This window comes from Papaver somniferum, chromosome 6 (assembly GCF_003573695.1).
Source record: "Papaver somniferum cultivar HN1 chromosome 6, ASM357369v1, whole genome shotgun sequence".
NCBI classification, from domain to species: domain Eukaryota; kingdom Viridiplantae; phylum Streptophyta; class Magnoliopsida; order Ranunculales; family Papaveraceae; genus Papaver; species Papaver somniferum.
This window is the reverse complement of record NC_039363.1, coordinates 121,563,966-121,589,462: the sequence shown is the minus strand read 5'-3', so window position 1 is coordinate 121,589,462 and position 25,497 is coordinate 121,563,966. Positions and strand designations below refer to the sequence as shown.

At 34.2% G+C, this 25,497-nt stretch overlaps 2 protein-coding genes and 1 non-coding gene across 3 annotated transcripts; 1 reads left to right on the top strand and 2 right to left on the bottom strand.

Annotated features, from left to right (window-relative positions):
• Positions 1-15,896: 15,896 nt before the first annotated feature.
• Positions 15,897-15,976, bottom strand: TRNAL-UAG. Its single transcript has one exon. It is a non-coding gene; the product is annotated as a tRNA-Leu (tRNA).
• Positions 15,977-16,139: 163 nt separating this feature from the next.
• LOC113286113 (expansin-like A1) lies at positions 16,140-17,514 on the bottom strand. The gene is made up of 4 exons (XM_026534822.1): positions 17,281-17,514; positions 17,084-17,196; positions 16,801-16,991; positions 16,140-16,707 (listed from the first exon to the last, which is right to left on the bottom strand). The coding sequence occupies exons 1-4, from the start codon at positions 17,408-17,410 to the stop codon at positions 16,311-16,313; spliced, it is 831 nt and encodes a 276-aa protein (XP_026390607.1). The 5' UTR covers positions 17,411-17,514; the 3' UTR covers positions 16,140-16,310.
• A 6,559-nt stretch (positions 17,515-24,073) lies between these two features.
• Positions 24,074-24,643, top strand: LOC113291407. The gene has a single exon (XM_026540943.1). It carries the CDS (start codon positions 24,074-24,076, stop codon positions 24,641-24,643), a length of 570 nt encoding a protein of 189 aa, XP_026396728.1.
• Positions 24,644-25,497: the final 854 nt, after the last annotated feature.

Sequence of the window (25,497 nt, the reverse complement as noted above, 5' to 3'; positions counted from 1 at the left end):
TTCTACTTTCTTAATGTGTATACAACAGTTAAAGAAAACTCTTAGGAAAAGAAAAAGAAGGTCTAGTAAAAAATCCTCCTCAATCAATGAAATGGATAAAAAAGTTCACAAAAACTATGATAATGGAACTCTTTCCATGTGCTACAAATATGATCATCTCATTTCGGGTGTTCCTGATAAGGAAATGGGTGAGATAACCAAAGCATGGATGGCCACTCTTGACTACTGTCCTGAGGAAGAAGCCTGTGAAAGTTCTCTCACTTATTTTGCTGATAATCACTCTTTTTCTTCCAACAACTCTGAGTATTCCATGATAAACAATCAAACTTCTCCAAAATAAAAATTCAATCTCTTGACCAAACATCTCTACTTGATTAAGAGAAATTTTCAACTGGAAAAAGAAGCCTGGACTAAAAGGATTGCATATCTGGAATGTCAACTGAAAACATTGAGACAAGAAAATGCGACTTCTCGCGATTGTGATTTTAAAAAGAAAGATCGATGCCCTTCGATAAGTTCTTGCAAACCAAATCAGGATATTACTCCTGTATTTTTGTCGTGTTCTAATCTCGCTCGTAATGAAAGAGACATGGTAAAATTCACAGCAAATCGTGAGTATACCTTGAACAAAAATCAGGATTTCCCAAAAACGGATTGCACAAGGTTCTTAAAAAGACTTCTTCTAAATAATCTTTTTTTCAGAAGAAGAAAAATAAATCTCTTATGAAATCTATGTCATTGTCTAAAGATATTTTCAGAACCATTCATAGTATGCAAAAAATCATTAAACAATCTTTTCAGAAAAATAAAGGAAACGAAAACATCCTTTTGGATTCTCACTCCACAAAAAGGAATCCGAAACAAGGTTTTAAAGAAACATCCTCCTCTCCTGTGAAACCTACCGATCCTTCTTTAGGAGGGAGAAATTAAATATTGTAAGTTTTAAGATTGTTCTTGTCTTTTTTTTTCCCCTTTGACAAGAACTATAATCTCCAAGAGGGTTGTGAAAATATTTCTACTGACTTGTTCGTTTATCTCCTTAAAATTGCAATATTTCGGTTATCGATCTATGAACCGTTTCTGAACACTTGGATAGTCTTCCTATCTAAACTCTTTATGTTAGGGTTTGTATCAAAGGTACTTTTGGGAATTTTTCCATATCTTCTTCTTTAAAATAGAAGATTTCTTAAGCAAGCATTTCATTTACATTCTCTATCATGTCCTCATCAAGTCTTTCCAGTAAAGAAGATGATGTCTGTACTGTTCGCTTTCGCTCTAAGAAAGTTCGTTTTGGTTCTTCTGATAATGAGATGTGTCAAGAAAAATGTGATTCATCCTATGATGTAAACCCCACTGCTTCTAATTTTGATAAATTCTCATTAACCATGAATCTTGTCTTGGAGAAAGTACGTGCATTAAAGAGTGAACTAGAATCCTCAATCAAAAGACTTGAAGACAATATGGATAATCTTGAATCCAGGATTGATATAATCGAAGATGATCTTGATGATTATAGGAAATATGAGAAGAGTCTTCAAAGTAAGTGAAATGACGTTTGGTTCTTGCTTATTTTTTGTCTGGGAAACTTCTTATGAGAATTTATTCTTGTGTTTTAAGAAGGATAACTAGGGTTTGGAATAGCAATTATTGTGAGTACACATAGCTATTGCCAACGATTTTCATCCTGCAATGTTTTTGAATTTATTTATTTAAATTCTAAAGTTTTTTTGGAAGATGATTTTGCAGTATTAATCTTTATTGGTTTTATATATTACAAAAAATTATTATGGGATATGTGTGTTTGCGTCCGTGAACTATGATTGTCCAATATTTGTCAAAGATTAAATCTATGATATCATTACGCAATATTGATAAAAATAGAATGAATCTTTGAATATTCCGCAGTATTGATCTTTCCCTGATCCACTTTTATGTAAAAGTATTGTGCGGCGCCGTAAGTTCTCTTATGTTGAGCATTTCCGATTAAATTAATCATGGGTTCTCTTGTGGTTAATTTAATTGAGTTTTCTGGATACAAATTCATGTAATTTTTTAATGTCCAAAGAAATTCTTCTTTTCCTGTAAAAGTAAGGTCGCTCTTGTTGTTCTTTCGGGAATGACATTTTATGGGGGAGAGTTCTTAGTTTCGACTATATGATTGCATCTAAACAAAGTTGATATGTTTTCTTTTAGTCATGAAGAATCTCTATGAGAATTTCATTATGATCCCACTAGTTTTCGTACCTTTGCCAATTTATATTGACAAAAAGGGGGAGAACTAATGTGTAGTTCACACTACAAATACATATGGTTTACGGATCATTATGTAAGGGGGAGTGGTTTTCATATGAGATGAAGTATTGACTAAGGGGGGGTGATACATATCACCATAGTATTGTTGTCAAAGTTGTGATACGATTGGACTTTGATGCCGTGTAATAATACTATGACATTGTATAACAATAGGAAAACATCTTGTTTTTATATATTGTTATAGCTGTGAATCTTCAACAACTATGATGCTGAGTTGAACACGTTCAAAATCACTGTAGTACTTGGAAGTGGCTATGATTTCGAGTAATGTTGAAGAACCAAGGAAATCAAGCATTTGGATGAGAAGCTACAAAGTTTATTTATTTTGTAATTCGTATGTATTGATAGTTTTGTCAATAAAATTGATAAAGGGAGAGATTGTTAGAGCATTGCTCAGTCGAACTCGCAAGCGTTTCTATCTCAAGCTTGTTTGTCAAGTTTAGTTTCCAAAACTATAAGTCTTGATTTCTAGTCTACTTATAGCTAAGTCTTGGATTAGGATAGTAAGTGTAATTGATCTAGACTTCTCGACGTTCATCGATTGAAGATGAAGAACTACTTAGAGGAGCTTATGGAACTTCATCAACAAAAGGTATGTAAAGACTTGAACTCATTTATCACTCAAAAGTCTATCTACTCTATCTCCTATTTGAGACAAAAGTCGTATAGCTATACAGACTTTGATTATACACATTTGATATTTCATATAGCTATATAGAAATATGTGTTGGTAAGCTTTCGCTTTACCCAAGTTCACCTTATATTCCTGACGAAAGTCAAAAGATGATCATGTGAAAATTGCCCGGTAACATCTTACATGATTTGTGTGAGACACCCATTTGATGTAGACTCGAAATTTTTCGTATTGATCATTCGATCACTTGAAAATTGCTTTGAAGCTAATAGTTTGTGTGAGACAGTTATTGTCGTCTTCTAAGAATGTTTAAATGATTGAAATTTAAGTTTAGAACAATTAACCATGATTGGATATAGCACAATATGTGTACTTGTATGCTAAACTTTTGCATGTTATTCCAAGTCCGGGAACCATAGTATGCATACCCATATGCATACTGGTTGGTTAATGAAAGTCTGGGAACTTAGTATGCATACCCGTATCGTACTGGCGTAAAGTTCATGTATGGAAATTCAACTGAGTTTGGAGGTATGCGTACCCGTTTGCATACTGGCGAACCCAAACTTAGTCCGGCCACTTAGCTATGCGTATCCATTTGCATACTTGAGTAGGTTATATTCTAAAATCGGTTTTTTCATGAACTAATACATTTATATATTAAGGAATGCAATCTTTTGCAAACCGTGGCTATAATGTTCATGAACTAATTCAAGTGAATCAAAATCAATTTTGCTTCAATTGTGTCATGATAACTTCTATGAGAATATAAACAATTGAACAACTCTAAAACTAGTTTCATTTGAGTCATTTGAACTAGTTATGGTTAAGATGAACAAGGTTGATATGAAAGTGTTCATATGGCTAACTTCGGTTAACTATTGTTGAGCCAACAAGGTGCACACGTTTAGGTACGGTTACTCATTTCTAAATGAAGTCACTTTTCATTCGTGTGTAACAAGCTAAGTTCGATATAACAGTTGAAATATATTAGCTTGAGTCTAATCAGGTTTTGATCTAACGGTGAATAATGAATGCTTTGTTGCCAAGGTAGCATTGATTGCAAACCCTGATTTTAAGACTATATAAGGGATAACTCTATCAACTGGTAAACCTAATCCCCACACCTCATGCGTGATAGTAGTTGCGACTAGAGTCGATTCTCCTTTAACCTTAGGTTTTTTCCAAAACCCTGTAGGTTAACGACTCGAAGACTTCATTGGGATTGTGAAGCCATACTCAACTATTTTCTCTGTAGATCTTGTTGTTTTCTATCATATTGAGTACTATCTTCTCTAAAATTTTCTCAAGATTTAATCTCCGATAGGCAAGATAAAAAGTAGTCACAAACATCTTCGTCTCATCGTTTGTGATTCCACAATATCTTGTTTTGCTACCATACGATTAAGATTATTGTGAGGTGATTGATATTACTAGGCTGTTCTTCGGGAATATAAGACCGGCGTATCAATTGGTTCTTGTTCACCTTGATTTATCAAAAGACGGAAAAAAACTCTTAGGTATTTCTGTGGGAGACAGATTTACCTATTCAATATATTTTTCTGTGTGAGACAGATTGGTTTATCAAGTCTTCGACTTTGGGTCATAGCAACTCTTTGTTGTGGGTGATATCAGCTAAGGGAATCAAGTGCGCAGAGTCTTGCTGGGATTCAGAGGCGTAAGGAACGCGACTGTACCTTGATCAGTGTGATATTGGTTAGGGCTCAACTATATTCGAGTCCGAAGTTAACTTGGAGTAGGCTACGCTTAATACAGTGTGGTGTTCAAATCTGGATCAGTCCCGGGGGTTTTCTGCATTTGCGGTTTCCACGTTAACAAAATTTCTGGTGTCTGTGTTAATTTTTTTCCTCATTATATTTGTTTATATAATTGAAATATCACGGGTTGTGCGTAAGTTCAATCAATTGTGAATCCAACCTTTGGTTGTTGATTGAATTGATTGACACTTGGGTATTGGTTTTTGATACCTTCCAAGTTGTTTCCTATAATAATCAAGCTCACGGATTTCTATCTATTTGATTTGCTGATTATATTAAAAAACAGAGATATAACTCTTGGATATATTTCTTGATTGGGCTTGCTTTATTAGTTGGTGCTTTCAGAATTATATTGGAGTTAGTCCATACAGATTGCCTAAACGAAATATTGGGTGAGGTTGTTAGACTCCCTATTTTTCATTTCTATCTACATTTCTTTCAAGTCATTTTACATTCTAACCTCGATAAATGAATAACTTATCCCAAGTTAATAGATTTTTCCGGTCCCGGCTTGGGCAAAGGGACTAAATGAATAACCCGCTAAATGATTTGAGTCCTTAAAGGCACCATAAAAACATAAATGAGTAATTGTTATATTATATACAAAAAGTAGACTTAATAAACATAAAATATTCATCTAATCAACAATGTTAGTATAAGAAGTCATTTCTTATCAAAAACTGCATCTAAAGTTGATTGTTTTCTCCTTATATTTAAACCAAAAGGCAGTTCATCCTTAGTTTTTTTTGTAAAGCATACACAATTTATAGAATATTTTTCTCGTATTGTAATAAGCAATTTTATATGATTACATTGAAAGACCTCTTTTGGTGACACATTTGGTATGGCACTACTATCATCTGGTTCTGGATCATTCCCATCAATATTATGGACTGAGTAGTATCTTCATCTGTAGTTGATTCCATTACTGCATCATCCTCGTTAATACAATTCAAAAGATACTCAACATCTATCACACTTACATATCGTAAATTATGATTGACAATAGTTAAGAAGTAAAAAAAAAGTACATCTCTAAATGAATAAATATTCATTTATCAAAATAACCTCGCTAAACGAATATTTTTTTCTAGTCCCGAGGGTATTTATTGGTTGAGGTTAGACTGTATATTGAAAGCATGACATACGAAGTTTATTTACTTTTCCCTCGCATTGGTGACTTAATCATTTCACTATGATCAAAGTGTCAATGAAAGATAGACTAGTTGTTTCTTATGAATTCGGTATATGGAGTTACGAAGCATAGTTTATCTATTTGGACTTTGTATAATCGACACACACTAATTTATAATTTGTTATTATTTAGTGTATTGAACTTTCAGATTAATTTTGTACCTCAGAAACTATGTTTAGTTAGATGGTTTTAGGAATTAAACTTATGAAACTTGTTACGCTGTTGAAAAAGGAGTCAAATGATATATTTAATGATCGATCCCTTAAACAAGGATCTCTACTAGGACTAATCCCATGGATCTCCAATAGGATCGATTCTTAGTTAACCAATCATTTCCAGTTTCTTATTATCTTCGAGTTTATGTATTTATCGAAAATGTAGTTTGGTTAAAAATGAAAGTCCGAAAGATGTCGACATAGTATTTGAACATGTGATAAACTCTTAGAACTTAATGTTCAAATATTTTTATTGACACTCAAGGAAATATCCCGAACCGAAATATGCTTGTATCTTTTTTACACATTCAGAATTATATGTTTTTCATATCCCAGAGAATAACATACCTCTTTTTGTTATATTAGTGAAGCATATGTTGTATGCTAGCTAATATTAGTTGTCATCCAAGAAATATTTCAATATGAAAGTTGGATTACAGTTCGAATTTTGGAAAAACCGAAAATAAATAAATATTGCATATTTTTGGTATTTTCGGATTTGGTTATTCCTTGTTGTCTAAACAAGCCTTGGTATTTACACTATAAATAGTAAAGTTTGTGTTCTTACAAACTCATCTCGTGCCACAATGCCTAACCGTTTATGTGGGAAGCCCACTAGTAGTATTTTAGGTGAAATCTCTTATGTGGCCTCGTTTAAAGTCTTCTTTGCGATCAAAAAGCTTTTAGTAATTCCGTTAGTGGGAAACTACATCGTATTTTAGTTTTTTTTATTATTGATTTAATTGACTAGCGGCAAAGTTGAACCTTGAAAGATATGGTTTGTTTATTCAGTGATCCTTATCTTGTGATATAAGTTCACTCGAACTAGCTCAAGGAACGACAACTTCATATCTGTTTTATTGATTCTAGATATGAAAATATGACTAGTGATCATCTACTGATAACAGAATCCATTCTGCGTATGATCGGCCATTAGTGAGAATCAAGTTCTTTGTGCAGGTACTTTGAAGATTAAATATTGAAGACTATGAGATTTTCTTTTTGGTTTTATGAAGTTTGTGGTACTTCTTACACGCTTGATTGATTGGGATCCGACAAGCAGTTTATCGTGATAGATATCAGAATTGTTGTATATGTCGGTAATCTATCTAGCTTTTTATCTTTCGAAAAATTGCTTTGATGATTTGTAAACTAAGATTGATTCTTTTGATAGTCTTTATCTTAAATCTGCGACCAACGAAAGATTTTATATTGATTAAACGGAAGAACCTTTATACTCAACTTATCTTTGATTAAATTTTTTGATCTAGTATATTGATAGACATGTTACTGAAATAGGTTAGTCGTGTACTGTTTTGGATTACGATCCAAAGGAGTTGAGTTTCTGAAATCTTCACAGGAGGTGAGCGACTTGAGATAATGAACTTTATCTTGAGATTTACGTGCACAGACCAAATTGCTTGTAGGCACATGAATAATGAAGGAATTGAGTAACTAGGGGCAGTTTAATTGATCTCAATTATACGAAGTTGTTGTAGTCAATTTTTATAGCGGCTTAATTATGAGGGTATTCAAAACTGGACTAGGTTCTGGGGATTTCTTCCTTGCAGTTTTTCTCGTTAAAAAGAATGTTTTTGTGTGCCTTTACTTTACTTTCTGTATTATAATTATTGCTATAATTATAATTAGAGATATTTTGTAAAAGGGTCGCATGTTTACTATCTAATTAGGGTATGGATCCTAAAACATGCACTTGATGTAATAGGGTCGTAGACTAGCGGAGACTGCTAAGTCAACTGTTAGTTTGGTACCTACTTCTCACATTCTCCTCTTTTCTTCTCTGCCTAAAAATCTCTCTTTAATGACGTTGGGTGCTTCTCACAAATTGACCCAATGCGAAAATCTTAATTTCCCAACCTATCTCGTAATAATCTTTACACGTGTCAATCGACTCAATTCTGACCACCGCCCACAACATTCACAATTACTAGAATAACCACAATTACGTGAACATCCATTCGAAAAGTTTTGATTTTACTAGAAGAATTCCATGAATCCAACATAGATTCCATAACTATAACCATAAAAAAAGTTTTGATGAAACTCTCGGTGAGAATAAAGATATTCTATGTGTTATGATGGTTCTTCTTTTTGGAGTCAGTTATGTTGTAACGATGGCTACCGTGTATTTGAATTAGTCTTTGATTACAAGCATGTATGAATTTGTTAGATCCGAAGAAAAAAACGATGGTGATGAATTTGATAATAGCGGTTTTGGATATGAAAGCTCTACAAAGATGGGTTATGCTAAAATGTGTTTGCGTCCGTGAACTATGATTGTCCAATATTTGTCAAAGATTAAATCTATGATATCATTACGCAATATTGATAAAAATAGAATGAATCTTTGAATATTCCGCAGTATTGATCTTTCCCTGATCCACTTTTATGTAAAAGTATTGTGCGGCGCCGTAAGTTCTCTTATGTTGAGCATTTCCGATTAAATTAATCATGGGTTCTCTTGTGGTTAATTTAATTGAGTTTTCTGGATACAAATTCATGTAATTTTTTAATGTCCAAAGAAATTCTTCTTTTCCTGTAAAAGTAAGGTCGCTCTTGTTGTTCTTTCGGGAATGACATTTTATGGGGGGGAGTTCTTAGTTTCGACTATATGATTGCATCTAAACAAAGTTGATATGTTTTCTTTTAGTCATGAAGAATCTCTATGAGAATTTCATTATGATCCCACTAGTTTTCGTACCTTTGCCAATTTATATTGACAAAAAGGGGGAGAACTAACGTGTAGTTCACACTACAAATACATATGGTTTACGGATCATTATGTAAGGGGGAGTGGTTTTCATATGAGATGAAGTATTGACTAAGGGGGGGTGATACATATCACCATAGTATTGTTGTCAAAGTTGTGATACAATTGGACTTTGATGCCGTGTAATAATACTATGACATTGTATAACAATAGGAAAACATCTTGTTTTTATATATTGTTATAGCTGTGAATCTTCAACAACTATGATGCTGAGTTGAACACGTTCAAAATCACTGTAGTACTTGGAAGTGGCTATGATTTCGAGTAATGTTTAAGAACCAAGGAAATCAAGCATTTGGATGAGAAGCTACAAAGTTTATTTATTTTGTAATTCGTATGTATTGATAGTTTTGTCAATAAAATTGATAAAGGGAGAGATTGTTAGAGCATTGCTCAGTCGAACTCGCAAGCGTTTCTATCTCAAGCTTGTTTGTCAAGTTTAGTTTCCAAAACTATAAGTCTTGATTTCTAGTCTACTTATAGCTAAGTCTTGGATTAGGATAGTAAGTGTAATTGAGCTAGACTTCTCGACGTTCATCGATTGAAGATGAAGAACTACTTAGAGGAGATTATGGAACTTCATCAACAAAAGGTATGTAAAGACTTGAACTCATTTATCACTCAAAAGTCTATCTACTCTATCTCCTATTTGAGACAAAAGTCGTATAGCTATACAGACTTTGATTATACACATTTGATATTTCATATAGCTATATAGAAATATGTGTTGGTAAGCTTTCGCTTTACCCAAGTTCACCTTATATTCCTGACGAAAGTCAAAAGATGATCATGTGAAAATTGCCCGGTAACATCTTACATGATTTGTGTGGACTAGGTTCTGGGGATTTCTTCCTTGCAGTTTTTCTCGTTAAAAAGAATGTTTTTGTGTGCCTTTACTTTACTTTCTGTATTATAATTATTGTTATAGTTATAATTAGAGATATTTTGTAAAAGGGTCGCATGTTTACTATCTAATTAGGGTATGGATCCTAAAACATGCACTTGATGTAATAGGGTCGTAGACTAGCGGAGACTGCTAAGTCAACTGTTAGTTTGGTACCTACTGCTCACATTCTCCTCTTTTCTTCTCTGCCTAAAAATCTCTCTTTAATGACGTTGGGTGCTTCTCACAAATTGACCCAATGCGAAAATCTTAATTTCCCAACCTATCTCGTAATAATCTTTACACGTGTCAATCGACTCAATTCTGACCACCGCCCACAACATTCACAATTACTAGAATAACCACAATTACGTGAACATCCATTCGAAAAGTTTTGATTTTACTAGAAGAATTCCATGAATCCAACATAGATTCCATAACTATAACCATAAAAAAAGTTTTGATGAAACTCTCGGTGAGAATAAAGATATTCTATGTGTTATGATGGTTCTTCTTTTTGGAGTCAGTTATGTTGTAACGATGGCTACCGTGTATTTGAATTAGTCTTTGATTACAAGCATGTATGAATTTGTTAGATCCGAAGAAAAAAACGATGGTGATGAATTTGATAATAGCGGTTTTGGATATGAAAGCTCTACAAAGATGGGTTATGCTAAAATGTGTTTAGGTCGGTTACAAAATGCCATAATGGGTAGGTTATAAACGGGTCAGACTTTTTTAAACTCGGTTAAAATTTTAATAGGTTTTAGGAAAACTATGTCTTTTAATTATTTCATAAGGTCATTTTGGTAAAAAAAAAAGAATAATGGTCAAAGTCCGTCTACGACCCTAGTGCATCAAGTGTATTTTCTACGACCCAGACCCTAATTAGACTCTAAACATATGACCCTTTTACAAAATATCTCTTATAATTAAAGTAATAACATTATATGTTAATCAAACATTTAGTACGATCCCATAGATTGGTTCGCATTTGAACTTATGTCGTATGTTAAGTGTACATATCGTTGAAATAGTCTTTTGGCATTCGTTTGTTTTTATAGTAGTATACAAAGTGTGTATGTGTAGGTTGATATCGTAAATATTGTGTTTTACTTGGTATCATCGTCATTTCAGAACTAAAATAGAATAATACCCCGAAACAAGTTGTGACTTTCTACTTGAATTAATCCTTTCAGCACCTTAAATCCAAACTCTAAAATTCAAAAGGCAGAGATTAGAAGTCTTGCTAGAAAACATGGAAGAAGAAGAAGAAGAAGATGGTAGTAATCCAATATGTGACATACAGAACAATACTGCAGCTGTTATCAGTATCGACTTTAATAAAGAATCAAAATATAAAATAAATAATTATGACGAAGACTCTTCGGGTGAAGACATGTGATCTAGTAAGTTGAGGTCTCTTGAGGGAATCCCTACTAAGAAATCATTTTCTAATGAACAAAGTGATGATAGGCTTATGAAGTTTAATGTTTTTTTAGGTGTGTCTAATAAAGGTAAGAAACGGGACACGAAATATATGTTTAGTGATACAACAAAGACAGATTAAATCTAAATAAAAAAGACAGAGCTACCTAGAATCAATTGGAAAAGGGACTCAAGTAATGAAAAACCCGGTAAAGGGAAAACAACCCTCGGTAAGAAGAAATATGGTGTTTGAATTTGTAGGTTGGTCGACTACTTGTTTAACTATACTACTTGTTTAACTATAGGGCATTGATTTCTTTTGTCCTAGTTGGTCAAGCTTTGAATTGGCTTTATTTATTCTTTTCATTGCATTTATTTATGTTTTTTTTCCTTAGCATCTCTCTTAATTCTTGTTGGAGGGGATAAAAAACGCACTTGAGGAGTGCGAAAGCACATATACATCCGTACTAATCACACACACCGACCCCGTAAAATCACAACCAATCACTGCAAACTTCACCAACATCATGGAATAAAAATTTCAGTTTGTTTGTTTTTAAGTCTTCGAATTATATTGGTATTTTAACGACTTCAAATTTTTCATGGTAAAAGGTTGGAAAAGAACGAGATAACATCAAGTGATTTATCTCTCTATTCACCTGATAGAGATAAGTCTAGAGAAGTATGGCTCATTGAATGTGGCAGAAACACACCTTATTTTTATAGAGTCACTCTTTTCAGGAGAAAGAGGAATGCTATCAGCTGGATCAAGGATTCCTCTAATGCTATCCTAACTGATAGAGATAGTATTGGGAATTCTTTCTTAGATTATTTCAAAAATCTTTACTCTTCCCAACCCCAACAATTCCAGGATGAAATTTTAAATGATCTACCTGTTAAATTTTCTGCTGAGGATAATGATACTCCAAATCTCCCCCTCACTGCTGAGGAAATACAAAATGTTGTTTGTCAAATGGGAGGTAAAAAAGCCCCAGGACCAGATGGTTTTACAGGCTTATTTTACCAAAAACATTGGGATGTTGTGGGTGAAGCTGTTGTTGATATGACCCAAACCTGCTTCAGAACAGAGCATATAGGTAAAGTCTTCAATCATACCAAAATAGCTCTTATTCCTAAAGTTCCTCTAGCTGAATTAGTCAGTCAATACAGACCCATAGGATTATGTAATTTCATTCACAAAATTCTTTCCAAAACTCTTGTTAACAGGCTTAAACCCTTTATGAATAACATCATATCCCAAAACCAAAGTGCCTTCATACCTAAGAGGAGTATTTCTGATAATATTCTCCTTGCTAATGAATCCATATATTCTGTAAATCATAATGACAAAGTTTAGGGCACTGCTGCCATTAAACTTGATATGTTAAAAGCTTATGATAAATTGGAATGGTCCTTTCTAGAAAAAGTTTTGAGAAAAATGGGGCTAGCTGAAAATTGGATTAAACTCATAAATCAGTGTGTTTCTACTGTCTCCTATTCTGTTCTTTTAAATGGTAGTCCTACTGGTTTCTTTCAACCCGAGAGAGGTCTAAGGCAAGGGTATCCTTTATCCCCTTACCTATACATCATCTGTGATGAGGCTCTATCTTCTTACATAGATAGTCTCGAAAGAAACGGAACTCTTAAGGGTATCAAAATTTGTAAAAATGCTCCAGAAATGACTCAACTACTGTTTGCTGATGATCTCTTCTTTTCTCTTCTGCTACTACTGAAACTTTTACTGTTATAAAAGGTTATCTTCAAAAGTACTGCCTTGCCTCTGGGCAGGAAATTAATTTTGATAAATCTGGTATTCTTTTTAGTAGGAAAATCCTTGAACATAGGAAAGCTCTTTTGGCTAATATTCTGGATATCCAAAGCAGAGATTTGGGTGAGAAGTACCTTCGTACTCCTACTATTTTCAAAGCTTCTAAAATCCAAACCCATATGGGCATCCTTCAGGCTGTGGATGCCAGAATAACTGTTTGGATTCACAAGCTCCTCTCTCAGGCTGCTAGAACCACTTTGGTGAAACATATTGTCCAAGATATCCCCTTGTACCAGATGGGGGATTTTCTCATCCCAAAGCACCTCTACAGACAGATGGATGCCCATCTCTGTAAATTCTGGCTGGAAGAATCTCTTGACCCAAAAGATAGAAAGCTCCATCTTTTGGGTTGGGATACTCTGTGCTCCCCTAAATCTGAAGGTGGTTTGGGCTTCAGAAAAGCTGAGCTAAATAATCTTTCCATGTTAGCTAGGAATGCTTGGAAAATTATTGAAAACCTGATTGCATGTTGGCTAAGATTTTAAAAGTTAGATATTTCCCCATGACTGATTTTCTGAATGCCAAATGTCCTGATAAATGCTCTTGGACCTGGAAATGCATTCATGCTATAAAGGAGTTGATTAAACCCTTTGTTTCCTGGATTGTTGGGGATGGAAAGTTTGTCGACCCCTGGTGTGATAAATGGATTCCAAATTTGGGTTATGCTACTCCCAACCCTCTCACCCCTCAGGACCCTAGATAAAAGTTGATTACTTCATTGATTACCATACTAGAACATGGAATGTTTCTAGACTCTCTACCCACTTTGATGATGCTTCTGTTAAGAAGATCGTCACTATTCACTTAAGCCAGCATTGCACTCCTGACAGGAGGGCTTGGGACCTATCGAAGAATGGTAAATTTTCTTCAAAATTCGCTTACTTGGGCCTCAGAGGCATTAATCCCTCTCTTGTAAGACTCTTTGGTTACTTATCTGGAAGATTATAGTTCCTCACAGAATTCAACTCTTCCTTTGGAAGGCTGCTAAAAATGCTCTTCCAGCTAGAACTGTCCTTCATACCAGAATGCCCATGCATTCTGTTGAATGTGCCAGATGCAAGGATCCTCATGAAAACATTATGCATACTTTGGTTCTGTGTCCTTTTGCTTCTAAGGTTTGGTTCTTGTCAAGTTTTTTCATAAACACTTCTTTCTTTACTCAAAAAACTTTCCAGCAGTGGCTTACTTTCTGGCTTCTGGAGCAAAACTCTAGATTGCCTGATGATGCTCAACAACTCTTTGTTGCTATCCCGTGGTCCCTCTAGACCAGTATAAATAACTTGGTCTTTCAAAATGTGTCTGAAAATCATAAGTCTGTCATAGAAAGAGCTAGGGCAATGCTCCTTACTAGGAAAAATACTTTTGTTGCTACCCTTTCAAATCCCGTATATCTAAATCACAAATGGATGCCCCCTTTGGTTGCTTGGATCAAATGTAACACTGATGGATCTTTTGATGACATCTCTTGAGATAATGGTGCAGGATATGTGATGAGAAATTCTACTAGCAAAGCCTCTTTCTGTGCTGCCATGATTTTTGAAGTTTCGTCTGCAGAAGAAGCTAGAGCCAGAGTCATCTGGGGAGTTCTCAAGAAAGCAGTGGAACAGAAGATGACCCATATCATCATTGAAAGTGATGCTAAGAAGCTGGTGGAAAAATTCTCTTTGGGTTCTTTTGATGGTGATTCTAGGACAGATACCATATTTAAATACATTCAATTATTTGCCTCTAATTTAATAGCTTGTATCTTTAGTTTTCAACCTAGAATCTTTAATACCGTTGCTCATGAGTTAGCTCAATGGAATAAACGTAAGAAAACTTCTATGTACTGGTCTATGCCTTCTGCTTGGCTAGCTCCAGCAGTTGAGGGAGACTATTAGCCTTGCTGAAGGCCTTTGCTTATAAACAAAAGAAAGAAAAAAAGATAAGTTCCATTAACAACAAGTCTCGATTTACCTCCAATTTCATATTATAAGTTATAACTAAAAATACTACCAGTGCAGGAGGATTTATAATGTCCCTCGACGATCATAAGAAAATCCAAGTGTAGCACTATACACCTTAGATAATTAGACTCTGATGATCAATAAAAATCTAAAATCACACTTGATTCCTTCCGGATCATATGCAAACCCATTGAACTGAAAGAGTTCTTGATTTAGATAAAAATCCGAGTTTTTCATGTTGGATGAAAAAACTTAAGAAAAATAAGTAGATTGGTTTTGCTTTATGCATAAAATTCGGAGATGCAAAATTCTCTGTTGGTGCAAGAACGTAATCAAGGTTAGACTACAATTTACATAACGATAATTTTACAAGAGACTTAACAAAGAATTTAACGAAAATCTGATCAACAATTACTTCATGGAGAAGGTGAAGGTGGCAGTGTAGTTAATGGTGTTCTCGGAGTTGTGTAGGGAATGGATGTGAATTTTGTGTGGTCAAAGATATCAGAAATATATTTTCCCGAGTTAAGAAAATATCTAGAATTCGTCACTATGAGTTCTGCACTCTTCAGATTCGTTTTTGCTCTCCTCTAATAATTTTTTTCTTATCATATATTTAGTAAAATTTTAATCTCTGCAACAGAGAAAAAAGAAAAAAGACCTTACTATGATAGCAAAAAATCTTTTTTATCTATATGGTAAAATTTAGTCTTTTCTGCAAAACAAAACACTTCCACGACAACAAAATTTCATATAACTGTCAGTCTTGGCATGACTGGTCAACCAAAAAACACCCAAAATTCAACTCCATTTCACCGTTACACTAAAAAAAAATGATAGTGACAGCAGTGGGATTTGAACGATAGTGAGTTATAAAAATAATAGTGACAGATGTGGGATTTGAACCCACGCCCTTTCGGACCAGAGCCTAAATCTGGCGCCTTAGACCACTCGGCCAAACTGTCTTGTTGGTTATTTGCAGTGCCACAGATACTGACACATAGCTAACGTGAAGGCCTGAAGCAAAAAATAAAGAAGATATTGCTCATCTGATTTAATTTATTTTCTTGGTCAATTAGAATGTTAGATAATTACACAAAGAGGCAAAGAGAACAAAGACAACAACAATGTAAAGACATGTCTTCATTTATTTCTTATTGATGAAAACAAAAATATTACTCCTGGTAAAAAAGAAGAAGAAAGACCAAGGAAATGTCCGCGTTGAAAATCACACAGAGAGAACCACCAATCCCAGTCTCATTGAATAGCCGGAACTTAACTTGCCATCACCGTTTGCCTCTACTGATCAAGTTGACCATCGGTACAATTAGGGGTGCAGCCATCTCGCTTATCCAATTGGTCATTCATTTGAACACCCAGATCATAAATCTCTCCAACTTTCCAGTCGGCAGGCAAATCTTTGTTGGAATACACAAAGGAGCGATCATATCCATTATATACAAACAACCTAAAACTGAGACTTCCTTCGGGAACCTTGTTCATTTCCCGGACCGCTCCATGTATTCGGTCCATATCTCTCTCGATCCTAGTAAAGTTATTTTGAGCATAGACTGTGACCATATAGATTCCTGTTTGACCACCTTGGTAGAGGAATGTAAGTACTAAACGATCTGGTTTCTTGCTACTTTCATCTACTCTTACGGAGACATTGTGGCTCTTGTATTCACAAGGTACCCTATACACGAATAATAGACATATACCAGTATCTTTAAAATGGTAAACTGTTGGCTAATCAGTTTGGTGAATTACTGTAGTAATTTATGATTACCTTATATATTCAACCTCGACAGTTTTGAGTGCTAGGAGTTCTTTGGCTTTACACTTAACAGCCATAGAAATATAAGCTCTGTCACTAAGAATCAGATCCGTATCCGAATTGTTTTTCGTCGGCGTAAGACTACTGGTTAGAACTACAATAGTGCCTTTTCCTCTGCATAATGTTTTGTTCTTGCAAGTTACCTATCAAAGAAACAAATGTAAGGTTAAATAAATAAATAAAATATGGAGAGAGTACAGTATTTCCTAAATGGATTAAGGCGTATATTATATACGTGTAAGCAGGATCCACAGGCAACACCCTTTTCTCCTAGTAAGGAAGGAATACCAGAAGTAATGTATCCATTCTTGAAGCCTTTAGCTAGTGAACCATACCCACATGATCCAGCTGCATTCAAAAATTCAAAATCACTATAACAAAGGTACAGATGATAAAAACTTGAAAAGAAATTTTAGAGGATTAGAATCTTACAGGTGAGAGTAGTCCTAGATAAAGGAAAATAACCAGCCTTACTTTTATGCAAACAAAGAGGGTTACAAGGTGCAGCACTCACAGATGGGGAAGCCAGAAAAATGAAGAAAATTACACTAATTAGTGCCATCAGTTAGTTACTTATTAAGGAGTGTAACCTTGTTTGTTTGGGTAATGTGTATGCTAGTTGCTTGAAGATGGTAAGAAGGGTTCTGTATTTATAGAAAAGAAGATAGCATCTCAGTTCTCAGTTCTCACATGTGAATGTGCTGGTCAGGGCTTTATATTAATTAATGCAAAGTGCAAACTACGAAATAACCAACGTTCAATGATTTTGGTAGTCGCTCACTCTAACAAACACGTTTTGCTGGCTAGTCATAATATAATACTTCTGATATTTAAACTATAATCGATTTATTTTATTATACATTGCTTTTAGAAATTAGATCAATGAGAAAGAACGGACTAGTTTAAGGGTATAGTACTGTACTCCATATGATGGGACGACCCAATTATGACCCAACAAGATCCCAAATTGCTGCTTCTTACTTTCCTCGAACACTCATATCCCAGATTCCCAGCTATGAGTGAGTGAGCATTAGATGGATGCGGATTTAGTACCACCCGCGTCCAATTCATTAAAATTACGGATTTTATAGGAATGTATCCACATCTAGCTCAAAACATAATTACAGGAGATTATTAGAGCAAAGGTTATGGGTAGTCTCCATATGAATGACCACTCGCCCATATGAACGAGTATAGCCACCGTGGACAAATATAAAAGAAGGACTAGATGGGGGACCGTCCCCCGATTAATAGCTTTTTTGAAATCTTACGGGGGACAGTCCCCCGTCTAAAAGAAAAAAAATCCAAACGGGGGACTGTGACCTGTTTGTGTAGGAAGTCGATATCAGGAGCAATTCTCCTGGATGTTTTCATTCTACTTCAACATTTTCATGGTTTTTCATCTTCTCCTTCACTATAATCTTCAAAAACGATAAGCAATCCGATTTTTTGTAAAAATAAATGTATCACATTGATTAACGGTAGAGGTAAATCCTATTCTAACAAAAAAATCGCTTATTGATATTAATTTCATCATCTTATTTAGGTTTTGGTTAAAAGTTACTCTAATTTGATTTTTTTTCTAAAATTCTTGAAGGTGTTGAGCTAATTGTGATAATTGAGCGAATTAAAGGTATGATTCTTAGCTTAATCTTAATGTTGAGCGAATTAATTTTGTTCACCTCTTGTTTCATTGTTTTAATTTGATTGATTTATAGCTTAATTTTGATAAATGATTAATGACACTTGTTTTAGGGTTCATATAGAGAACAATGGATTATACTATTTTGTCTTCTAAAGGTGAAGAAAATCATATATGCAACACTCTTGACATTGTAGACGGTGAACCTTTAATTAGATTTAGAAGTGGATGGAGCAATATGCATAATTTGGGGGAAACTCCAAACCACTCGTTCATTTGAACGAGTGGGTGGAAGGATTTGGGGGGGAAAATGGGTTGAAACCTACCCATAAGAGAGCCTAATTTGTTCAAATTAGTAGTGCACTCTTTCATTTGAAAGGGTGACACTAACCATAGCCCTTGTTCTTAGTATTACTATTTTGTCAATAATTTCCTAAGTAGTCTTCTTCCACTGTTCCACATAACACCAATATAATTGAAATGCTTAAACATGATTTTGGTCGATAAACAAAGATATTCACACATAATTTTAAATTCATTTTCCTTGTTTCTAATGTTTCATATAATGTTGTTGTTCTATAAAGCACGGGTTACATTTTAGTATTACATTTTACACAAAATTGGTTAAAAAGACCAAAATCAACAATTCTTGGGTGAAAAGGATACTTAGATTTTGATACTGTTTAAATGGACAAAAATGAAAAAATAGTCAGGATGTAAACAGTTTCATCCTACCAATTTTCAAATATTTTTTCTTATTTGTAATTTACATCAGGATGCATCCAGTTTCATCCTTGCTATTTTTTAAGTTAAAGTCAGGATGAATCCAATTTCATCCTTGCTATTTTTTTGGTGTCCATTTCATCCATACTAATTTTTACTCGTCCATTTGAACCATGTTTTAAAAATATTTGGACAAACAGCCCATTTTCCATTTACATTTTAGTATCCCCATTAACTAGGTTTTGTAAACGTGTATATAACTGTACACCAGTATAATTCCCATGAAAAAAAGACTGTATAAGGTTATGAAATTTGGTGCATGTGTAGTTTTTTGTACACATGAGATAAAGGTGAGGCGAAAATTAAAATCTTTTAAAAATAAAAATTATATAGTCATATATATTGGTACTCTTTTTATAGATCTCTAAAAGAGCTTTCAGAATATATAAAGTTGCGAAATTTTGACGAACGGTTCGAAAGATAAAAAAAAATTTATATTATTTAAAATTATGAAATCATCATGAATCACTTTGGACTAAAATGTAAATATTTAAACTTAATCATAAATCATATTTGTATACTTTATATATTTCAAATAAACAGAAGACTAAATTTTTACCTAGTTGAACGGGCCCGGACTAAATAATATATTTGGACGGGATATTAGACTAAACCATATTTTTCTCATTTAACTACCTATCATTTTGATATTTATGCTCATCCATGGAAGCTAAATTGAAAATCGATGACGATGAGCTTTAACTGCATGATTTGCTAAGGGGAACTCATACGGGATTAACATATTACATATTTTTCAATTTTGTGTTTACTATGGGCTCAACAAATGGCCAAATTACTCTCAAATTTGAGGGTTTATACATTGCAGCAGAAGATTAGTTGTCTGAATAATATTCCATGGCGTGGTTAGTTTTCTATTTCCCGACACAATTGGGTTACTGAGGGGAGAAGGTTGAGCCGCGCGGCCATACTTGGATCTCTCAACGATTATATACAACGACTCTCTATGAATTTCTTATAAATACTTATAATTTCGTCTTTTTTTTCTTTCAAATTACACCTCCTCAATAACATCTTTAATCATCTCTAAATTTCTTACATTTCTATTCCTTGTAAAAATAGTATCAACTTCGCAATAAAGATTATCTACAAATCTACAATTATGAATGTTTATCATCTTTTTCGTATCTTACAATCTACTAGAAATTTTCTCCCCACCAACTTTGAGATGAAAGACTTTGGAGAATATTTTTATTTCCTCCAGGATAATCGGGACAGAAATAAGGTTTATTGTAGTTTTTTTCAAAAAGCATACATCAAGAATATACTCAAGAGGTTAGAAATGCAAAATTATGCACCGGGTGAGACACCTATTCTGAAAGGTAATGTTATTAATTGGTTACACCAATTGATTGGAACTTCTTGACCAATTATCATCTCCACAACCGATTTGAACCGTTTTTTCGTATTGGTCTTCGTTCTAATGGGTGAATATTGTATTATACCTTTGCCATTATTTGCTCTTCTATTCTGGTCCAAGGATGGTGGTCGTAGATCGAAGCTTCATTGGATTTCCTACTGCACAAACTACTTATCTAGTGCATCATTCCCAAAAATAATAAAACCCAAGATCCTTGATAGGGCTGTAAAGTACAATACGCTTAAGTGAAAACTCTTTGATGCTTAAGGAAACTCCACGTCTAATCTCCTCAAAGTTCTCATACAATATCCGAGTGACATTATATTTCTTCTTGATAATGTGTTGGTATTTCTATACATACATATTATTTTATATGCGTAACATTTTTCTTTTTGTGCCAGTTACCTCCTTAATTCCTTATTATAATTGGGAAATATTTTTTGGTGTAGTCTAAAATCCTTGGTACACACAAACACCAAAGTATATATACCACCTGAAAGTAAACATCACACAATTAGATTTACTTTCTACTTTTTTAACTAATTTAAACTGTAAAGCCAAAAGAATGTATTGTCATATTTAACTCAAGGAGGCTCCATAGACCTTTGGCACTTGACGAACCGAATAATGCAATATCGAGACAAATCTACAACTCGACTAAGATAAAATACTCCCAATCATAAGCGGCAACAACTTTTATATGTCACAACTTCTCTAGCCGTGCAACTTGAGCACCAATGGTTGAGTTGGAGAAAAAAAATGGACCAAGAAACCATAAAAATAAATAATTTGGCAATTTATGTATTCACGCAGGGTCATATGTATCTGAATTAGAGGCTCTTGTATATAATATGTTGTACACAAATATCTTTAAACCGGTATTAGTAATTCCACCACCTCTTAAGTTTATGTGCTTCTCCTATGTTTGTTACAACGTAAGTTCATCATTCTATATTTTTCCCTGACCAACTTTCTTGGTCAAATGGAACATCATCTACCACACCGCAAGATATCCTAAGTAAGAATACAAATCTGATGTTGTTATTTCTTAAAATCACTAATATTGGTTCTTTTATTTACATCTTCGTATTGGTTGCAAGAAAACTATAAATCAAAATATTTGACAGTTTTCAAAATGAAAAATATATGTAGTATACCCGCCCATTAAATACCAATACAAACGGCAATTTTTTCTAATGCTTCTTTGCATCAACATGGTACAAAGTAAACCAAGGAAGTTTTTTATCGATAATAATTTTAATTAACAGCATGTGGTAGGTTTTCATAAACCTTTTTAAATTTGTACTAACCACCTCTTGGATTTTTAGCACTGTTATTTTGGTTTATTTTAGTAGACAAATGATCTTACGCTTTGGCTAAATCTAGATCAGAAATTAGATTGAGATTGTTCTCTTTATTCGAACTTGATTGTATCGTCGGTATAGGTGGCTGAGTTTATTTCAAGGTGGTTTCCTATTTCTTTGTCGCCTACTATCTTGAGGTTGAGATATTTCTATTGAGAAGTTTAGAGAAATTGAATAAGAATTAGAAGGATTTCCAGTACAGAAAATGGACAGAAACCGTTAGAGAAAATGGATTTGATGTGAGTCTGTAGAGAAGTTAAATGAGTGTGTTATTTATAGCGTTGAAAAGACTAGCCATTTTTTGGCTGTTGAAAAATAATTGTTATCGTTTTGGCTGTTGAAAAATAGCGGTTGTCGTAAGATTGAAATTTTGACAATCATTTCATCTTTTAGGAAAGATCCCTACACACTCTTATCTTCACATTATCTCACATCTTGGAGCATAATTTTTCTAACAAAAACCAACGGCAGCGAAATTGAAGCTAATATTTGGGGGATATGTTCGTATTACAAAGCTCCACATACCCATATAAAATGAGCATATTTCGGAAAGTATAACTCCACCGTCTATTACTTTGAAAATTAACAGTCGAAAATCAACGAATTTCAACTGTTAAAACTAATATTGGTAGTTATTGAGGTTTGGTGTTTCGGAACACGCTCGTTTTTAGGGGACGTAGAACTTTGTAAGAAGCGCATATCCCCGGAACATTAGCTTCAAATACATTATCATTTAAGTTTTATCAAGAAAAATGTCATTCAATGTATGAGATATCGTGAATGTAAAAGTATCTTATTGCATCCTTCTAGACATTTCTGATCCTTCTTGGGGACCTAGTCCTTTTAGATTTGAGATTACGTGGTTCTTGGAGAATGGATTCATTAACATGTTAGAGGAGCGGTGGTCTTCCTTTTGTTTTGCAGGTAGTGCAAGTACAATCTTATGGTGTAAGCTAAAGGCACTAGAAGAAAATCTAAAGGAGTGAAATAGAGCAACTTTTGGGCATACCACTTCTAAGTTAAAGCACATTCTCTTCGAGATTCAAACTTTGGACAATTTGACGGAAGGATATGACCTGTCTACTGAGCAGATGACTGAAAAATTTCTTCACACATTTGAATTTTAGAAGGTTACTCAAATGGAAGAAGTGGTTTGGAAGATCAAATAAGATACATAATGGCTAACAGAGGGAGATAAAAACACTCATTTTTTTCATGAGCAGGGAAACAGCTAGGAGAAGGCATAACAGGATTAGACAGTTGTATGTTGATGGCAAGATGGAAGATGACAGATTTAAGTTACAGGAGCACATTGTGGATTTCTACAAAAATCTTTGTATGGAAGAAGACATTATGAGACCAGAGTTGGAGGATATAGATTTTGATAGTATAAATACTATATAATCACACATTGTCGATGCTACCATCACTGAAGATGAAGTTTTGCATGCTATTAAGGATCTGGGTCAAGATAAATCTCCAAGACATGATGGTTACCCACTCATGTTTTTCTCAAAGTGCTGGAATTTCTTAAAATCTGACATCATGGGTACAGTTAAGGAATTCTGTGAAACAGGTAGTATTGATACAAAACATAACTCTACTTTTATTACCCTAGTACCTAAAAAGAATCATGTTAAATCTACCAGGGACCTATTTTATTGCTTACAAGCACATACAAGATAGTGGTTAAAGTATTAGCTACAATATTAAAACTTGTCATGCCTAAACTTGTCTCCCATGTGCAATGTGCTTACATAGAAGGGAGACAGATCTTTGATGGTACTTTGATTGCAAATGAGATTGTAGATTCAAGACTTAAATCTAGTAAATCTGGGATTTTCTGCAACATTGATCTTGAGAAAGCCTTTGATAGGGTCAATTAGAGTTATCTAGAGTTTGTAATGAGTTTAGCACCAAGTGGTGCTAGTGGATAAGGTTTTGTTATTCAACTGCATCCTTTTCTGTGTTAATAAATGGTTCTTTATATGGTTTCTTAAAAGCACAAGAGGTGTTAGGCAGAGTTTTCCTATCTCTCCATTACTTTTTAACATTACAATGGAAGTTTTTTCAAGGTATCTGGATAAAGCTGAAAATCTAAGCTTGTTCAATGGTTTTTCAGTTGTAGAGGATAGTCTGGTGGTGAATCATTTACACTATGCTGATGATACCATGTTGTTTGTGGATCATAATAAAGAGGAACTTACAAATTTGTTTTCAATTCTTCACTGTTTTGAATTTATTTCATGCCTCAAGGTTAACACTGCTAAAATAAGACTTGTTGCTATTGGAGAGGTACCTGAACTAAATGATTGGACGGATGATTTTGGATGCAAGACAGATACATTGCCTTTCATATATCCGGGAATGCCTCTAAGGGATAAACCTAATACCAAATCTATATGGAACCCAATACTTGAAAGGTTTGATGCAAGACTATCTTTCTGGAATCAAATCCCTCTCTCAAAAGGTGGTAAAATGGCTCTTCTCAAGCATATCCTTAGTTCACTTCCTATGTATTATTTTTCTCTCTTCAAAGCTCCTATTTCCATTATAAATATTTTGGAAAAGAAGATGAGGAACTTTCTTTGGGATCACTATAATTCAGGAAGCAAATGTTCGCATTAGATTAATTGGAAAATAGTGATGGCTACTAAAGAAAGAGGGGTTCTTGGGGTTCTAAATCTCAGATTGATGAATCAAGCTTTATTATCAAAATGGTGTTGGAGAATTTGGGTTGAGAAAAGTCATATGTGGTGTAAACTCATAGTGGAGAAGTATGGATCAATTTTTTATTTTTGGACTCCAGGTATGGTCAAATATCCTCATGGGGTCTCATGTTAGAGGACGATTGTTGAATGCGGTGCTCTGGTTACAGTAAATCATTCCTTTGCATTCATTCTGGTGAAAATATTTCCTTTTGGCATGATAGATGGAGTGGGAAATATTGTTTCATGATCTCTTTCAAGGATCTGTATAAGCTTGACAGCCTCAAAAATGTAAGTATTGATGATCACATCATTACAGAGGGGTCTCGGAAGTTTGATTTTAAAAGGATTCTTACTAATGAAGAATCTAATTCTTTAACTACTCTTCTACTGATTATTTTTTCTAATCCTCCTTCCCTGGATGCTCTGCCTGATACAAGAAGATGGTCTTTGCACTCAGGAGGTATTTTTTCAGTAAAGTCATTATATACTAAGATGATTTGTGATGCGAGAATGGACAACTTCCCTTACAACTTTGTTTGGGTTTCTGGTGTTCTACCAAAAGTTAACTTCCTTTTATGGTGTATTGTTCATGGTAAGTTAAACTCACGAGATATGATGCAATATAAGGGGATTGATATCTATAGCTCATGTATTATCCGTGGTGATTGTAATGAATCCCAAGATCACATCTTCATCCACTGTAAGGTGGCTTAAAAAATTTGGTCATCTATCACACCTAATGAGTGGGCATGGGTTTTCCCGGAATCCATG